Source organism: Tachypleus tridentatus, chromosome 1, assembly GCF_004210375.1.
Source record: "Tachypleus tridentatus isolate NWPU-2018 chromosome 1, ASM421037v1, whole genome shotgun sequence".
NCBI lineage: Eukaryota > Metazoa > Arthropoda > Merostomata > Xiphosura > Limulidae > Tachypleus > Tachypleus tridentatus.
The window spans coordinates 5,415,921-5,434,928 of record NC_134825.1 but is presented as its reverse complement, the minus strand read 5'-3'; the positions used below and the strand labels follow the sequence as shown (position 1 = coordinate 5,434,928).

Sequence of the window (19,008 nt, the reverse complement as noted above, 5' to 3'; positions counted from 1 at the left end):
AAAGGTTTTATGACTTGCCAAACAAGCTTCATTCAATAACTTTTGTTCATTAGCACAACCCTCCCTAATGTTCTATGACAAGTGATTCTCTCAAGACATAGTAACATGACAGTGTAGATAACAACATGCTATTAGAGGTAGCATAGCAACATACTATTGGAGAAGAGATAACAACATGTTACAACAGTTTGAAGATGAAACAACAACTATATTCTACTATTGTTACATAAATGTAACACAGTAGTTTATGTATAAAACACTTCACTCTTTAGTTACTTTTATCATGTTATTCACACGTCTTTAACTTTTATATGTAAATCTTAAAATAATACTTATTTAACTGTGACAATCTTACACTTTTACTGATCTTTCTTTATGATTTCTATTGAACTATGATTTTCATTGTACTTAACAAAATATTTCATTTTATACATGCGACTTTATAGTCTTAACAGACATACGTTTTACAAATGAAATAATGTTACAATATTCATATGATATAACTAAATGTATTGTGTTAATAAGGGTCTTAAGGTGGACATTGTAATAGAAGTTTTACATTCTACTATGGTTTTAATATCTGATAAACAAAACATTAATTTTTCGGTTTCACTTTTTTCAAAACTCGTTAAATAGAAGTAACAAAGGCTGACAGTCCTGTAGGGATTAGTACAGATCTTAAGTTATGTTTTTTATTCGACATATTTTTTTATTGAATGTGTTTCACAAAGATGAATAATGTCTGCAGGATTTCAACTTATTTTTATAATTTTCATTTATGTGTTACTTATGTTTGATAGTATGTTTGTACATTGATCACAGTTTTATTTTCATTATTGAAACATACGTTTGACAACTACTTTAACAACTTCATTATAACTTATTAATTATCCAAGGCCACTAGTGCAAATAATTGTAAAATTAACTTTATTTATTATGCAAGTTTTATTTCAAATATTATGAAACAACTTTTAACATTAAATTTCTCAAGCGACTATTGTTATATAAAACTCACTTTTCTTCTTAGCCAAATATGCTATCATACATACATAATAAACTTATGACAGTTCTAATCCATCTGTGTTAATACAGTTAGTATCGTTACCTGTTCCTGGATAAAACAATTGTCTTCTCAAATTGTTAATAAAAGAATGTTTTTTGTTTTAATAAAAAATAACTCTGAATGTATTTTCACTTGAAAACTATTATTCTTTTAATTCAGTTTGCAACATAATAAAGTTATAATAGCAAGAAAATTGTATCCAAATGTTATAACTTACATTCTTCAAAATAATTTTGATTCAGGTATATGAGTGTAAATAAGTTTCTATAGACTAAAAAAGTCAAGTCAGTAATTTATTGAATACCATATTCCAGTTCTTAGTTGAATATTGAATATTAGAAGACACAGCGTATTTGAAGAAATAAATGAGATATACACTTCGACAAAAATATACCTGAAATTGCACCATCATTTCAAAATTAAATCTTAAACATTTTTATTCTAATGATGAAATATACAATTGCGTTCTAGGTTATGTAACGTTATTTTGGTATTCTAAGAGGTCATTTTTAGGTATTTCTTTGGACAAATTTTACAAAAATTCCATTTGCTGGATTGATAGTTGATGTACCAGTTCTGATGGCGAGTTTCTGTAAAAGAATAGAATAATGTGATAAAGACTCTAATTTAAATTTGTCGTTTATAACCTAGATCGAGAATAATTAATAATTTATAATTCTATTGTAATTCAGATAATTTACAAAATAAGATTGGAGAGTGAATTATATGCAATCAGTTTGAAATTACAAGAGATTTGTTGTAATCTAGTCGGAGTAAGTTATGTTAATTTGATTAAACCTGTATTCTCGATTAATATTATCAAAAAACAATAATTTTCTATGTCAAAATTGAAGCCATAAATATTTGTACTTAGGAACTGAATATCACTTAGATCATCATATTCCCTTTAAATTTATCTCTAAGAAACATTATTTGAAATTAATCGTTACTCAATTGAATAATTACAAGTTTTAAGAGGAGAATTATATTTCTTTAAACGTAAATTTTAATACGTGGGAAACAGAAAATAACCAAGGAATCATAGGACATACTGCACATATATATAAATTACACACTAATAAAGACCTGTCTCTGTGTTACTTTAACTACAAATCGCAGTACTACAATATCAGACAAGATTATACAAAAGAATGTAATAATTCTAAAAATTCTTAAACCACGGTAGTTATTATATACGTAGGTCGCACAGAAATTTACAAAAATCTCTAATTTAATATTTGGAACAAGAACCACCATGGAAACAGACTTATTGTTGAAAAAACATCAAACCTTCTTTCACAACAGTTGAGATCATCCGAAAACCGACAATAAGGAACACGAGTCTTTTAACGATTCTTAAATAAAATCAAGATTTCACATTTGTTCATATTATTGTAATTATTATTCTCATCGTCTACAGTAAAGTTGGCTGTATATTTTTCGTGAAACAGCTATACTGCATGAAGACCTGGGAATGTTCTTGATCTATTTAAACGTTGTATTTTTTAATGAAAGTTGAGTTACGTCTTTACAAATACATAATAGATAACATGTTGTTAAATGCAGATCCTTTCATACTTGGCTCTGTTTAAAACATTCAACACAGCATGGAAATGAGAAAGTATAGAACATGTAAATAACAGTAATATAAAATTAAAACACCTACATCTTTTTCAAAGTATCATATATTGAATAAATACGTGATAAAACACCTATTTTATTTTGGTTACCGTTTCAGTTTTCTCACAAGGCGTCAAGTAGTACTCGTGAACTAATCTCGCTAAGGCCATCTTGGCTTGCAATTGAGCAAAGCTCTTCCCAATACAGTTTCTAGGCCCATGTCCAAATGGTTGCCAAGCAAGTATATTGTAGTTGTGGTTGTCAGGAGAAAATCTGAAAAATGGTTATTGTTAAACTTTGAGTAATGTATTGATAAATTTACTAAAACAAGAAAACTGTACAAATATATTCGTATAAGGTATTCACATTCACATAGTGTGAATTCACACATAAACACATATAAAAGTGTTCGTTAATTTTTAAAAGATAAATAGTTTCTTTCCTTAATCGAATAATTCAATCGATTACATTGAGTACAATATTTCAAAGCAGACGAAATACTGAATTCACTTTCTAACACAAATCTATAAATATGGCGTTTAATTGACCGGTCACAACGATGAAACCGTTTTAGAAGGTAATCACATCCAATTTCCTCTTCAAGGAAAGTTACTTATAAAATCAAATAAAAAAACATTTAAACTAAAAAAATTCATGTACAACTTAAAGATTTCTTATTACGTGAAATATGGAAGAAGAAACAGAATAAAAGTAATCCTAGTCAATCATATACCTGAAAAGTACCCTAGTGTAACCATGATTTTATTCCTTTGGTTTGTTTTAATGTCGTCCGACAATGAAGTGGTTAATACAGAGTTCGTATTTACAGTTGAACATTCTCTTTCACAAGTAAAGAGCTAAATAGGTACTGCTGTTCAGATAATCTCACCCTATTAGTTACATTGTCACAGTTATAACGCTCCACAGTTGAGAGCTTGATTGCTTTAAATTATATTTCATCACTCAAACCTTGGACCTTCCAACAGTTACATCTACACACTAACGGTGATGTCACTCACAGTATCAAAATAGTTTTCATTAAGTTCAGTTTTTATACAACATTTTTGAAAGTTCGTCAGAATAAAATTTATCACCATGACGATAACAGCCACTAGGTCATAGAAGCTGGAAAACCAGAAACAACAATATTTTATTTTTCTATTTACCTTTCTGGATCAAATTTTTCAGGGTCTGGCCAGATACCTGGATTGTGGTGAAGGTTGTAAATGGGAACCTGTACTGCCATTCCCTTCGGAATATGAATGGATCCGTACGTTACATCTTTATTTGCCTCACGATTAGCAAACCTGTCATTATAGAATAACGAATTATTATAACATAACCGTAATTCTTAGACAAAATCTGAAACACACTGAAAGGCTAACGTTGTGATCGATATTATTTTCTCTATAATTAAATCAAGTTGATCAATTTTTGATGAAACAAGAATGATCCGAGTCAGTTGATAACAACAGCTATACGGACGCAATTTGTATTTTTTTGACGGGCAAGTATGATCAACGCTGATTAGCTGGTGTATGAACTCTACTGATTGACCTTTGAGTTTCTTGTGTATTGGATACAAACCGTTCATCTGAACTTGTCTGACCAATAAAGAGGAACTACAACAGGAAACACCATGTTCTTTGTAATTCATCGTAGTAAATCGTTTTAGACCCAACTGCTGTTGTTGTTTTTTCCATATCGCTGGTTTCAGACATTTTTCTATTTTATAGTCTCCATTGCATTAATATGGCCTACAACGGATCACGTGGTACTTTAGAACAAATATACCAACGGTTTATTGTTCACTAAATAATCATTTCCTCTTTTAAACCAATGTAAAGTTCTATAATACACTACTTCTCTCAAGATATTTATTACTTATTAACCTCTAAAAAAGTAAAATTCCTCAATCTGAACATGGACTCTCTTTTCCAAATATTAATCTTGTGATATCTCGCTCTTAGATCTTCAAAATACAGTGAAAAATGTCAGATACTTTTATCTTATAGATCTCACAGATACTCGCATAAAAGTTGGTAAGATCTCCGATTATCCTTATTTTATCTAAAGAAAGAATGTCAAAAGAGAGTAAGATATCCACATGAGATAACCTTTCACCTTCACAATAATTCGGGTAACCCTTATTTGAACCGTATCCTCAGTTGCTTGAGTAAGGAAGTGAAAAACTGTATTAAGTATTACCAGTAAGTCCTCGCTTATGACTTGTATATAGCACTTGTAGTCCTCGCTGTTTGACTTGTATATAGCACTTGTAGCCCTCGCTGATGACTTGCACTTGTAGTCCTCGCTTATGACTTGTATATAGCACTTGTAGTCCTCGCTGATGACTTGTATATAGCACTTCACCATCATACAATCCAACTATCTAGACTTCACCAACCTTTTCCAGGTAATTTAGTTTGCTAACCTTCAGTGTGCTGACACATTAACAAAAGCTTTACAAAATCAACATTATACTATTCCGATCGTCCAGATAAGTCATTAATAAGGCAGGGTTATTATATAGTATATTTAATTTAGCTTTATTTTATTATACATGTCACTAAATATACCATATTTTTTTCAACTTTTCTGCAGAGTTGTCTTCTATACAGTTTATTACAACCTGAATATGGGTAATACAAACACTTACCTTAAAATTTTAAAACTATGCTGTTTAGATTAATTATAAGCATGTTTATTTTATAAACTTAAAACTTACGAATGAACGGAAAGAAACATATGTTATATGTCAACCACACTACGTGTATAATATCTCGTAATCTGGTATCTACCTTTTATAGTTCAAAGTCTGTATGACAATATAATTATACTGATTAATTATTTATAAATAACACACAATAATCATATATTAATTTGCATATTTATATGTTACGGGATTAACTAAGGATCAATCCGTTTTAGAAGGTATTCACATCTAATTATCTTCTGTTGTTCGTTTGAAGTTAAGCGAAAATCTACACAATGAGCTATTCGTCTTCTACCCTTCACATTTATCGATTTCTGACGTTTTATCGATGCAAACATTGTTTTGTATCGTTAGTGGGCGTACCATTACGACGTCAATGAATTACTTGTCTTAATTTATTTCAACTGCCTGTATCTAACTTATAAATTTAACATTTTTACAAATAACCATGTCACTTTGTGTTGTCAAACTTTGGAGTTACTTCAAGTATCAAACAAAACCAGATCAAAATATCTAGTTCACTCTGAGATTAAGTTAGAAACACTCAAAATAATATCAAATATTTCCGAAATACAAAGTTTTGTAATCAAAGGGTCGTGGCTTCGAATTCCCGTCGCACGAAACATGCTCACTCTTTCAGCGTGGTGGCATTATAATGTGATAATCAATCCCACTATTCGTTGGTGAAAGAGTTGCCCAAGAGTTGAGGATGGGTGTTGATGACTAGCTGTCTTTTCTTTAGTCTTACACTGCTAAATTAGCGACTTCTAGCGCAGTTAACTTTCTTGTAGATTTGCGCGAACTTTAAAAACAAACAAACAAATACGAAGTTAACAATTACAAAACTATAAATCAAATATATGATAATAATTAAATACAATTTCAATTACTTCGTATGAGAATTGTTACTTTCGATAGCTTTTATGAAGTTAAGAAAGTTCATACATATAGAAAACGACGTTTGTGATTATTATAGGGTTTAAAATAATAATAAAGATATTCTTATTATATTTTTGTTGTCCTTATGGTAAAACATTCCACTCGTACTTGTAGGCTACCAAAATATTTTTCTTTTGTTTTTAAATAAAAATATTGAAAACTCACAGGTAAACTGGTGGATAAACACGGAGACTTTCGCTAAAAACCTGATCCAGGTAACGCAGTTTATGGACAGACACGTAGTCCAAGTTTTCTCCCTAAAATAATAAATATTTATATAAAACAAAACAAAGGTCAATTTGATCTTATCTGACACTTGGAATAATCTACATTTCATCTACCTTTCACATAAAAGGTTACTTAGTGTTCCAGGTCATTGTACCCAATGTTATGTTCTAAAGTGAACTGAGTTGTTGTAACTTTAATAGTAGCTAATACTACACTAAAAACGATAAAATAATCTATAATACGAGATAATGGTGGTCTATTTGAGAGCACTTCTGCAATAGGTGTTATATCGTTTTGTATCTTGAATTATTGAAGTACGTATTTTTCTGGCATCATACATAATGCTTTACGTTAATAATCTCAACATTCTTTGTTTAAATTTACATTTTTGTGAAAAATATTTGCCGAACGATATTTAAACTGAGCTCTATTTACAACAGTTTAACCAAACAAACCGATATATCACTAACGAGCCATTGTGATGAATTATTGTGTATTTTACGTACTTCATTTTCAATGAGCTCGTCTACCTCTTGTCTTAATTTTTCTTGGATATCTGGATGCTGCACCAGTAGGTGTGTGGTGTACCCAAGAGCAGAACTAGTTGTTTCAAAGCTAAAAGTAAAATATAATATCTTTGTTTCTTCTTAAGCAAATTGGACTACCTTTATCAAGTTCACAACCAATATTGAAACTCGATTGAAAGCAATATAATTACTTTGCATTACTTCTGAGCCACAAAGGGTCAAATTTAACTACAAATGAATTACATTAAAATGTGACATTGTTGTGACAATTTTGAAATTAAATTTATTTCCAATGTATTCACACTTAACTATTGAATTTAGAAATATCAATAATACCCGAAGTGTTATATTATTAGTTCTAGGTATTTCTAAGAGTTAAAATAATTTAATTAATGATGGCAAATATATAAGAAGAAAAGATTTTCGATAATTAGTGATACGGAATACATTAAACTAATTATAATTAATCTGTCATTACAGCCAGCAATGTGTTGTAACTAATGATAAAAAGAAGTGAAAAGAAACTGCAGTTACCCTGCTAATAAAGTCACTAAAGCATTGTACACCACTTCATCATCAGATAAGCCACTCTTGGAAACTGTGATGATACAAAATATATCATTACTATTTAATTCAAGTGATGTTAAAACTTCTTTTAAATTACGGTATCAGTGAATACAATTTTACTTATATCTACAAATCAGAGTATATATAACAGAATGTTAAGTTAGTTATTGTCTTAAGTTGAGTAAACGTTCATTTCTTTGATCATATCATTCAATAAAGAATTCCAGAGAGAAGGTATTAGGGTATCACGAACATTTTCGTTGTATTTGTATCTCTGATAACAATTCCCACCTTATTAGTTTCTAAAGTCTGAATCATAGCCACAGAGACTGAACAATATATTTTAATAGGTCATAATAAATGCTGGTTGATACCATTTGTACTTTCACCAGGGTTTGATATGTGTCTTTCGTCTCCAGGAGTTAGTTGATTCCTGGTAACCTTCGTAACGTCAACATTTATGTTCTGAGAGTCGATCATTACCTGGAGAAGATCATTCCGTCGTTTCTATGTAACAACAATTCGAAAACTTAATGGTTACCGTCAACAACATTTAAGTCGTATAGGAAACACACATGAGAAAACTGTAGGATTGTTATACTATGATCCATGTTACTAGTCTAAAGTTTCCATTAACAGTTTATCTTTTATAAAAGAACATCACACTTTGTTAACAACTCATGATTTATGAAACTTTAGAAGTAGGTGGACAAAAAATGTAGCATTCTAAGGGTTTAGTACGTTATATTGAAACGACTTTACATAATCATGTCAGCAAGTTTGGTATTCTGTGGTGAATTCGAACTCGCCACTTCCGGAATACGAGTTCAATGTTTTAATCACTTTGTGTTAGCAGCACAGATTCGTTAGAAGGAATGCTGAACTTAGTGCTAATGTTTTGTTCGTATACATAAGGGTTAGCTAGTTGGTATTGAAGTATATATTTACACGTACCGTTGGATCAGCTGCTCGAGATTTCATAATTTCACGACAAACGTCCACAAGATCAAGTATTGGATCGGAACCTTTGTTCCGATATTTAAACTGAAGAGTTCTGATATTCCGGGTGAGACACTGGAAAGCCGGAAATGACACTAAAACACAATCTTAACATTTTAAAATCCCACGACAAAAAACAACGTGTTTGTTATAAACGTTGTAATAAAATATTGTGTGCTAAGTTTATAACATTTCCTGTATAAAAACTAAATATAATAAAACCGTATATTTTTTATTACCTATAAATCTGGTAATGTTTGCTTACTCCAAAAGTGAAAACATGTTACATTCAAAAATTCCATTGTAAATATTAATGAACATTGGGAAAGATAAATTAGTGACACACGTTTCTTACTTTGTTATAAGAAATCATTGTACGATATCTTGTATACGCTAATTACTAATGATAGAAACTTACTTTATAATCATTTCATCACAAACTATATCCTGTTATTATCCACTTTCTATTCTATGCATTGTCTGGTAGTTTTATCATGAATCAAAACACAGTCATTCATAAAGATAGACATTATTAGGCAAATATTTTAAATTTAAACATTTTCGTACAGAATTTCTTGGATCACAACAAACTCGTTAAATCTATAATACACAAGAAAATATTATAACTCTTACCATGAATGAGGAAAAGCAAGGATTGAATTGAAGAAGAGAAGAATACTTTGGCATGATTGAGTAACTCGTTTTCTGTTGGATTTATTTGAACATGCGCGTCAACACCTAAAGCACATTTAAAAATTACGTCCAGAGTCATGGCCTTGAATAGATCATATACATCAAGATAACTTTCTTTTCTTGAATATTTTTCGATATTTCTGAGTAAGTCATCAATTGTTTCATCCATAGTTTGTGACATCTGGTGAAGATAAAAGAATGTTTAGTTTCAATGACTAGAAATTTAAAACCTGCGTGGTATGACCGTGGGTTGTAAATAAAAGCATGTTTTCTTTGCTTAGAATGGAGCACAAAGCTAAGCTTTTTAGTAGTTTGAATCTGCAGACATACCGCTGTGGAGAGTATGTGAAGATACAACTTGTAAAACAATAATTACATATCCTTTTGTCTCTGAGGTAGAGGAAAGAAGTATCAAAAGATACTTATAAAAGATATAATTTCTTTAAAGTAAAAAACATGGTGTTCCAGTATTACGTTAACAATATTAGTTTTGTATAAGGATGGTTTTAAATTTCGTTTTATGGCCCAGCTTGGTCAGGTGGATTAAAACGTTCGACTCGTAATCTGAGGGTCGCGGGATTGAATCCCAGTTGCACCTATCATGTTCGCCCTTTTAGCTGTGGGGGCGCTCAATCACACAGTTCGTTGGTGTTGTAACCCAAGTATTGGCGTTCGGTTGTGATGACCAGCTGCCTTACCTCTAGTCTTACACTGCGATATTAGGAACAACTAGGGGCAGAAAGATCTCGTATAGCTTTGCGCGAAATAATAAACAATTTTTGTTCTTCACAAATATTGATCTTTCTTCAAAGTATGAAGAAAGTTGTTTTTCCGACTTGTTAAACTAGTTGAACTATTTTTAAATTTTGGTTCAAGTAAACCAACAAGGGTATTTATAATACATCACGAATTTAAGCTCTGAGAAAATTCTCAACACTATGAAATAAAAATCTGAGGTAGTTATATATATATATAGTGAAATTAAATAATTTATATCTGAATAAAGATAAATGAATAAACAAAATCATCAAGAAGGACTCCGTTCAAAACATCAAATCACAACCTCTGATTAATTATATTTGCATAAAACATCTTGTATGGAAAGAGAAAGCCGTTTTTTACATAGATAATTTATTATACAAGTGAGTTTTCTCGTCATCACGGATCACTCTGATTAATTATATCATCACCGTAAAATATACAGAACATAAAACAAAATTTATGTTCATGTATTTCTCTATGGAGAAATCAAAATTTAAGTCAGAAATGTATACAATCATTAATCTGATTAGGTTTAGGATCAATAGAGGATAGCTAACACCTGCTTAGTAAGCCATGACAAACTTATTAAGACTTGATTTTCATGTGGTATTTCTCACGTCCTTGTCTGGATATCAATATAAGTTTGATTTAAGAACTCATGATCTACATATTATTAGATTCTTATATGGAACACATTTATCCCAATCAATACTTACTGTTTTCAGCTTCAGTGTAGTAAAGGAAGGACTAAGTACATTTCTAACTCTCCTCCAGTGAGATCCACGCAGGAAAGATACGATTAGGTTTATAGCATCTCCAGGTTTTCTTGGTGGTTCTAATTCGAAAAGATCCTAAAAATCACAATGATAAATGTTGATGTAATAGTAACATATTGAAGAAAATCACAATACTGATTTATGTCACTACTGGATACATTGTTCGTTGTTAATACATACCACGTACAACCAGTATTATATTTATTAAATTAATATTAGTTTTGGGTTAAAATACGAAATGTGTGTGAACGTATTCAAACATAGTATAACATTAAGTACTTGTACATTTTAACAAACCTTTAACGAAAGACAAAGATAAAAAACAATTCTTACTGGTCGATCTACGAAATCCGTGAAGTCCTTAATCTGAATTTGTTTTGTCAATGTATTCTACTGTTTTCTGGGTTTTTGTAGAGCTACCCAATGTCCAGTACTGGATGATGGTCAGTTGATCAAGCCAGAAGCAAGCGATGGAGCTATTTTAAATACAATAGTAAACTATTGTTAAGTTCCTAACAATAATTATTACCATTTTCTGTAAGTTGTAATACAATGTACGCTACTAAAGTGTTTTGTTTTGACAGATTCTTTAAATAGATTTGGCAAGTTTCATCTCCTCCCTACCTACATAAGGTTTATACACTGTTCTTAATGTTTCTGAGCGTAGAATTAGAAGGTCTGTCATGTGTTTAGAATAACGTAGAACTTGTTTATTCAAGTTTCGTTGTTCGGCGTATCTTCGAGCACACGTGGGCAAGGAACAGGATAAGCCTAACTGTTTACAATGTGTTACTGTAGGTTTAAATATGCATGACATTAAGAATAGTGTTTCAGGGTTATCTTGTATTATAAAAACAAAAATAACAAAACCTTCACTGTTGGTACAGAGACACTTATTAGTTAACTGTTTATATAACATAGTTAGCATAATAAAGGTGTAGTTTATTCCAAGTCATGGAAGTACAGAACTGTTGTATCAGTTTCACACTGAACATATATAGTATCGATAGAATTAGTTTACACACCTGTCATATGAAATCCAAAACGAACAAGTTAAAGGAATGTAAAAACAAAACCTTTGTAGATTATGGATTTTTTTTAACAAATGTAATAACTTTAGGAGTTTATAACCGGAACTGTCAGTCTAGAAATACTATATTTGATTTTTAGAATTCAAAAGTATCAGAACAGTAACTTTCAATATCTATAGAACGGTAAAATTATGAAATGCTTTTGGAATATACTGTCTTTAATATCATTCGTCTGTAATAATATGTAGATATACTATATGTTATAAAATGTTATTCATCTCTTTATTACTAGTATGTTATTATATTACTTGGTGAACTGTCTCTACCAGTACGCTACTGTAACATGAATGTTAATCCCACATTATATGAACAATATGTATGTATTAATTAAGGGAAATGTTGCTGAAGCCAGTTGTAACCTTACTGGAATGAGGTTACCACCTATTTATATGAACAATATGTGTGTATTAATTAAGGGAAATGTTGCTGAAGCCAGTTGTAACCTTACTGGAATGAGGTTACCACCTATTTATATGAACAATATGTGTGTACTAATTAAGAAAAATGTTGCTGAAGCCAGTTGTAACCTTACTGGAATGAGGTTACCACCTATTTATATGAACAATATGTATGTATTAATTAAGGGAAATGTTGCTTAAGCCAGTTGTAACCTTACTGGAATGAGATTACCACCTATTTATATGAACAATATGTGTGTATTAATTAAGAAAAATGTTGCTTAAGCCAGTTGTAACCTTACTGGAATGAGGTTACCACCTATTTATATGAACATTATGTATGTATTAATTAAGGGAAATGTTGCTGAAGCCAGTTGTAACCTTACTGGAATGAGGTTACCACCTATTTATATGAACAATATGTGTGTATTAATTAAGGAAATGTTGCTTAAGCCAGTTGTAACCTTACTGGAATGAGGTTACCACCTATTTATATGAACAATATGTGTGTATTAATTAAGAAAAATGTTGCTTAAGCCAGTTGTAACCTTACTGGAATGAGGTTACCACCTATTTATATGAACAATATGTGTGTATTAATTAAGAAAAATGTTGCTTAAGCCAGTTGTAACCTTACTGGAATGAGGTTACCACCTATTTATTTCGTTTCTAGTGAATTTCAGACCTTTAAGCCACTTAACATGAGGTTTGATACTCACAGTGAATATAGTGTTGAATAATGCTGACAAAATACAAAGATATATAAATATATATTTGGTATGAGAGTACGTATATATATAAATTTGTTATTTTAACTCATAAACAAGCCGAAACAAATTCAAATTAAACAAAATAACGCTGCATCAACTGAAAATATCCCAGGGTACAAGTTACAATGTAAGGTTATAAAATGTACCCATTGCAAAGACAGAATATTGTAAAACTGTGTATAACTAAGAGAAACATTATTTTATTGTTCTCACTGGAAAAAATTAACTTCCCACAACTTAAAGTTTAGAAAAATAAACGAACTTCAAAATGACATCCATTACCCATCTTAATCAGATTGAAGGGTACCATTACTAAACAGAACATCAGACCTCATAACCTCACTGTGATAAAACAGTGTTATGGAAATAATACGAATCACTTTATATCAACTCTCAAGTACCTTAGCTGCAAATAACTTTTATGTTTAAACTTGGTCCTCAAATCAAACGTCTGTATACAGTAAAGGAAAAATTTGTCAATATTTCTAATATAAGATTGACCTCACCATTTTTTAAAAACTTGTTACAATGGAAGTTGAAATGTTGGACAATAATGTGTAGCGATGGTCACCAGAATGTCAAAGATAGTTAAAAGATATTTTGATCACAGAAGTGCTACTTTAGAAATCACAATGTTTGTTTGTTCGTTTTTGAATTTCGCGCAAAGTTACTCGAGAACTATCTGCGCTAGCTGTCCCTAATTTAGCAGTGTAAGACTAGAGGGAAGGCAGCTAGTCATCACCACCCACCGCCAACTCTTGGGCTACTCTTTTATCAACGAATAGTAGGACTGACCGTAACATTATAGGCGAGCATGTTTGGTGTGACGGGGATGCGAACCCACGACCCTCAGATTACGAGTCGCACGCCTTAACTCACCTGGCCATATATAAGAAAAAATCACATTTTTATGCGTATATTGCATGATATAAAGATACTCAGATCTATATAAACAGCCATATATCACAGACAACCTGTGTTAAGGAACACAAAATATACTTGCACGAATCTGTAGTTTAACTTTAAGAGAAACTGAATATCCAGTGAGGTGATCTTAGCCACAAATATTGTCTTGGGTATTCATAGTTGGTATTACTGAGCTCTCCTGTGGTAAATGTCCCAAGTTAGCGAAGATCACTCCACTTAATCTATAATAAATAATACTTTATATATATATATATTTATATTTAATTATTTACACAGATTTACTGACACAAGCTTATTTATCATACCGAAAGAAAATTGATACACAAAATGTGTTACTGAAATAATCTAATTGTCCAAAACATTTCATGAACATACATTATTGTTAAGCCTTTCGTTTACATTAATATTTGTTACAAGTTATAGTTATAACTTTAGTCTGATGTGTAAAGCAGCACCATGGTAACACACAGGTGCTTAAAGTAACACCATGGTAACACACAGGTGCTTCAGATTGCACAGTGCTTCTATGAAAATAATTTTATTAAAGTATGATATTTCTGTCGATGGATTATCGTTATTAGAAGCTGAACATTAGTGCTTATACAGTGGCTAATCAGAATTTTCTCATTTGTGAAGGATACTGTATCAATAGTTTTATTAACTTCATTCCCCATTGGTTACAAACTCTTTTCTCATGTATCTATAGTTGTATAACCTTCATTCCCCATTGGTTACAAGCTCTTTTATCATGTATCTATAGTTTTATAACTTTCATTCCCCATTGGTTACAAGCTCTTTTCTCTGTATATATAGTTGTATAACCTTCATTCCCCTTTGTTTACAAGCTCTTTTGTCATGTATCTATAGTTGTATAACCTTCATTCCCCATTGGTTACAAGCTCTTTTCTCATGTATCTATAGTTTTATAACTTTCATTCCTTATTGGTTACAAGCTCTTTTCTCATGTATCTATAGTTGTATAACCTACATTCCCCATTGGTTACACGCTCTTTTCTCATGTATCTATAGTTGTATAACCTTCATTCCCCATTGGTTACAAGCTCTTTTCTCATGTATCTATAGTTGTATAACCTTCATTCCCCATTGGTTACAAGCTCTTTTCTCATGTATCTATAGTTTTATAACTTTCTTTCCCCATTGGTTACAAGCTCTTTTCTCTGTATCTATAGTTGTATAACCTTCATTCCCCATTGGTTACAAGCTGTTTTCTCATGTATCTATAGTTTTATAACCTTCATTCCCCATTGGTTACAACTCTTTTCTCATGTATCTATAGTTTTATAACTTTCATTCCCCATTGGTTACAAGCTCTTTTCTCTGTATCTATAGTTGTATAACCTTCATTCCCCATTGGTTACAAGCTCTTTTCTCATGTATCTATAGTTTTATAACCTTCATTCCCCATTGGTTACAAGCTCTTTTCTCATGTATCTATAGTTTTATAACTTTCATTCCCCATTGGTAACAAGCTCTTTTCTCTGTGTCTATAGTTTTATAACCTTCATTCTCCATTGGTTACAAGCTCTTTTCTTTGTATCTATAGTTTTATTATTTATTTTCTATTACACCAAAGCTTTATGCCCCTATATTTATAGCCTTATTCCTCCCTTCTTAATTGAAACAAAGGTCAATTCCTTTAACAATCCCACAATGTGAGCTGTAACTCTGCTGAGATTGTTGTTAGGAGACATACTAGTCACGTGTATTTCCATACAAAACTTGTTAGGCTAAAACGTTCACGAGTGCTTGAATTTATCTGTAGAAATGGGATTTGACAAATGAAGTAGCTTCATTGGTCTAATAAAAATCAGCTTTTAAATCGAATTTAGAGCTAAAACTTTTCACATTTACCTCAATTTCTGATCATTCATGATTTCAATAGAAGATATTAAATTATTCACCTTTACAATGAGTTTTCCAACTGTCACGATGTTTCTTTAACCTTAATTTACTATTGAATAAACTATCCATAGTGTATTATTCTTTCCATTTGCCCAGCTTCACCGCCTTTATATTTGGTAAATGTCAGATTAACCCGTAAAAATAAGTTATTCAAGGTTAGGATTGTTGAATGACAAGAGAATGAAATTTGATTGGTTGTCACATACGATAATGTACAACTGCTCACATTTTATAAATATCAAATGTTTAATATGTTTCACTGGCGGTAGGAAAGCACTTATCAAGGTAACAAATCGAGAAAAACCTGTGTAGAAAATTATAATAAAACGTACAACAAGACAAGAGTCAACAAAATTGTCAGAGGTGTCGTTTTCAATGGTCCTGGCTTAAATAAATTAATTAAACTAATAGACATACGTGAGTGTATGAAACATTGCTCATTTGATTTGAATATGATCCAGACTGTTAAAAAGTCGATAAATGAAAACATAAAAAAATATTTCCATGAGTATTGTTTTCATTTAAAAGTTTCATTTGTTATGGAAACTCTACAGAAGGGAAGAACACTTTATAACCACTTACATTCATCACTGTAAATTATATAGTTCTCTTTCAACATTCTTATGCTATAATATTTGTGGCATGAACTTGCGTAAAACTTAAATATTTACATGTATTTAAGTTAAAATATATTAATTTTTGTTTCATTCAAAACTATTAATTCTTCTAATTTATTGTAAATTAAGAAGCTTCAAGTTTGACAGATAGATACAGATTTATTCTTCACATAGTTTTAGACTGTGTCTAGTCCCTGTACTTCAAGTTTGACAGATAGATACAGATTTATTCTTCACATAGTTCTAGACTGTATCTAGTCCCTGTACTTCAAGTTTGACAGATAGATACAGATTTATTCTTCACATAGTTCTAGACTGTGTCTAGTCCCTGTACTTCAAGTTTGACAGATAGATACAGATTTATTCTTCACATAGTTTTAGACTGTGTCTAGTCCCTGTACTTCAAGTTTGACAGATAGATACAGATTTATTCTTCACATAGTTTTAGACTGTGTCTAGTCCCTGTACTTCAAGTTTGACAGATATATACAGATTTATTCTTCACATAGTTTTAGCTGTGTCTGGTCCCTGTACTTCAAGTTTGACAGATAGATACAGATTTATTCTTCACATAGTTTTAGACTGTGTCTAGTCCCTGTACTTCAAGTTTGACAGATAGATACAGATTTATTCTTCACATAGTTTTAGCTGTGTCTAGTCCCTGTACTTCAAGTTTAACAGATAGATACAGATTTATTCTTCACATAGTTTTAGACTGTGTCTAGTCCCTGTACTTCAAGTTTGACAGATAGATACAGATTTATTCTTCACATAGTTTTAGACTGTGTCTAGTCCCTGTACTTCAAGTTTGACAGATAGATACAGATTTATTCTTCACATAGTTTTAGACTGTGTCTAGTCCCTGTACTTCAAGTTTGACAGATAGATACAGATTTATTCTTCACATAGTTTTAGACTGTGTCTAGTCCCTGTACTTCAACACAGTCAGGTCACAGATTCATTTTAACTTCCTAATACATTTCTCTAGTGATTGTTGTCCCGATGACTGCCAGAATATTATCTGTGTATCTGAGATTTCCACACTTTATCAAGTCACTTTTGAAGTGAAACGTGAAAACAAAAACCGCCAAGAAAGAACAAAAACAACAACAAGGTGTCTTTCTTCCAGGTAAGAACCTTTTTTATCTATTGTTCCACATCTTGGGTACTGCTGTGAATATCTAACCCTTGAACTGGTAGCTTGAAATATCTAATCCTTGAAGATATAAATGAAGATATAAAATAAGAACCAAAACTAGTTTACTTTATTGTGAATTACTTGTTTCCTGCCTGATACTTGACGTCACTCTCAGAAAGGTCAGTAAACAGCTAACAATTTAATATATTTCAGAGAAACTGCTACAACAGTTTTTAACACTATTGTGCTAGGTTTTTGAAAAGCCTTTGATCCTGTTTATCACCACAGTTACGCTACACTACATATCTTTAACTACTGTAACTACAGTCTTGGATCGTACCGTGGACATCAATTTTTCGTACAGAGGACGCAAAAGATACAATATATGGAACTAACACCATGTATCTGTAAAAAATTCTGATAAAAGGTAAAATAGTTATACAAATTATGAACTGAAATAATGTAGAATATTCCGGTTAGATTTAGTTTGTTCAGGATATTAGAGGAAGTTTAACAAAGACTGTCTTTGCTAGCCATTCTTGGATTTCAACTAATAGACTTGAACAAAGACAACTAGTCAACAGCGCCTGCCACAAGAACTTTGTAGAATTATTGAGCTGAATAACAGAGTTATATGTTAAATTTCATAATTCACTCAGACCATTGTCATAATCATTAAGTCACTCTCGGTGCAATATCGTAAATCAGTAATTTAAGAAACTTAAACTTATGATTATATTTAACTTAATCACAATTTTAGTTGCATTGCATTTAATATTAACAGGCTAAGCAAACACACCATAAAAATCCAAATTTTAAGTTTACAAGTATTCAGAATTAACACTGAGGAACTGGAAGCTCCTACTTTAAAGTTCACACACGCACACAGTGCTGAAATATGCAATATGGTGTTCACAAGTTCAAAATATTTTAAACTCTAGCTGAAGTATCCGTCACCTGGACGAAGGCTATACAAATTCATTATTAACAAATGGCTGTCTTAGAGCATGAGAAGTTACTTCCCTTATATGTAATTGTAAAAAGTACAACAAACAAACGCAACTACGCCTATAAAAACTGCAAAACACTAAATGTGAAACTAAATTTCTGTGTATCTCCGAATAATTTGTGGTGGGTAATGTTGACTAGCTTCATTCACTCTAATCTGTATTTTCATTTGTTATTTCGCATATTTTCATTTCACCGAATTAGTTAATTTCCTTTCCTCAAATTTTCTCAAATGGCTTCCTTTAT

The 19,008-nt window shown here is 31.2% G+C and overlaps 1 protein-coding gene across 2 annotated transcripts in view; it reads right to left on the bottom strand.

The window, feature by feature from the left end:
* Positions 1-1,343: 1,343 nt before the first annotated feature.
* LOC143234866 (cytochrome P450 3A24-like) overlaps positions 1,344-19,008 on the bottom strand; it is a 42,980-nt gene continuing 25,315 nt past the window's right edge. For both annotated transcript variants that reach the window (XM_076472586.1, XM_076472645.1), the window contains 10 exons: positions 10,831-10,965; positions 9,293-9,533; positions 8,615-8,754; positions 8,035-8,167; positions 7,628-7,691; positions 7,073-7,181; positions 6,504-6,595; positions 3,850-3,990; positions 2,794-2,956; positions 1,344-1,653 (listed from right to left, as the gene is read on the bottom strand). In XM_076472586.1, the coding sequence (XP_076328701.1) occupies positions 1,573-1,653; positions 2,794-2,956; positions 3,850-3,990; positions 6,504-6,595; positions 7,073-7,181; positions 7,628-7,691; positions 8,035-8,167; positions 8,615-8,754; positions 9,293-9,533; positions 10,831-10,965 (1,299 nt within the window). In that variant the 3' untranslated portion in view covers positions 1,344-1,572. The remainder of the gene's footprint in view (positions 1,654-2,793; positions 2,957-3,849; positions 3,991-6,503; positions 6,596-7,072; positions 7,182-7,627; positions 7,692-8,034; positions 8,168-8,614; positions 8,755-9,292; positions 9,534-10,830; positions 10,966-19,008) is intronic.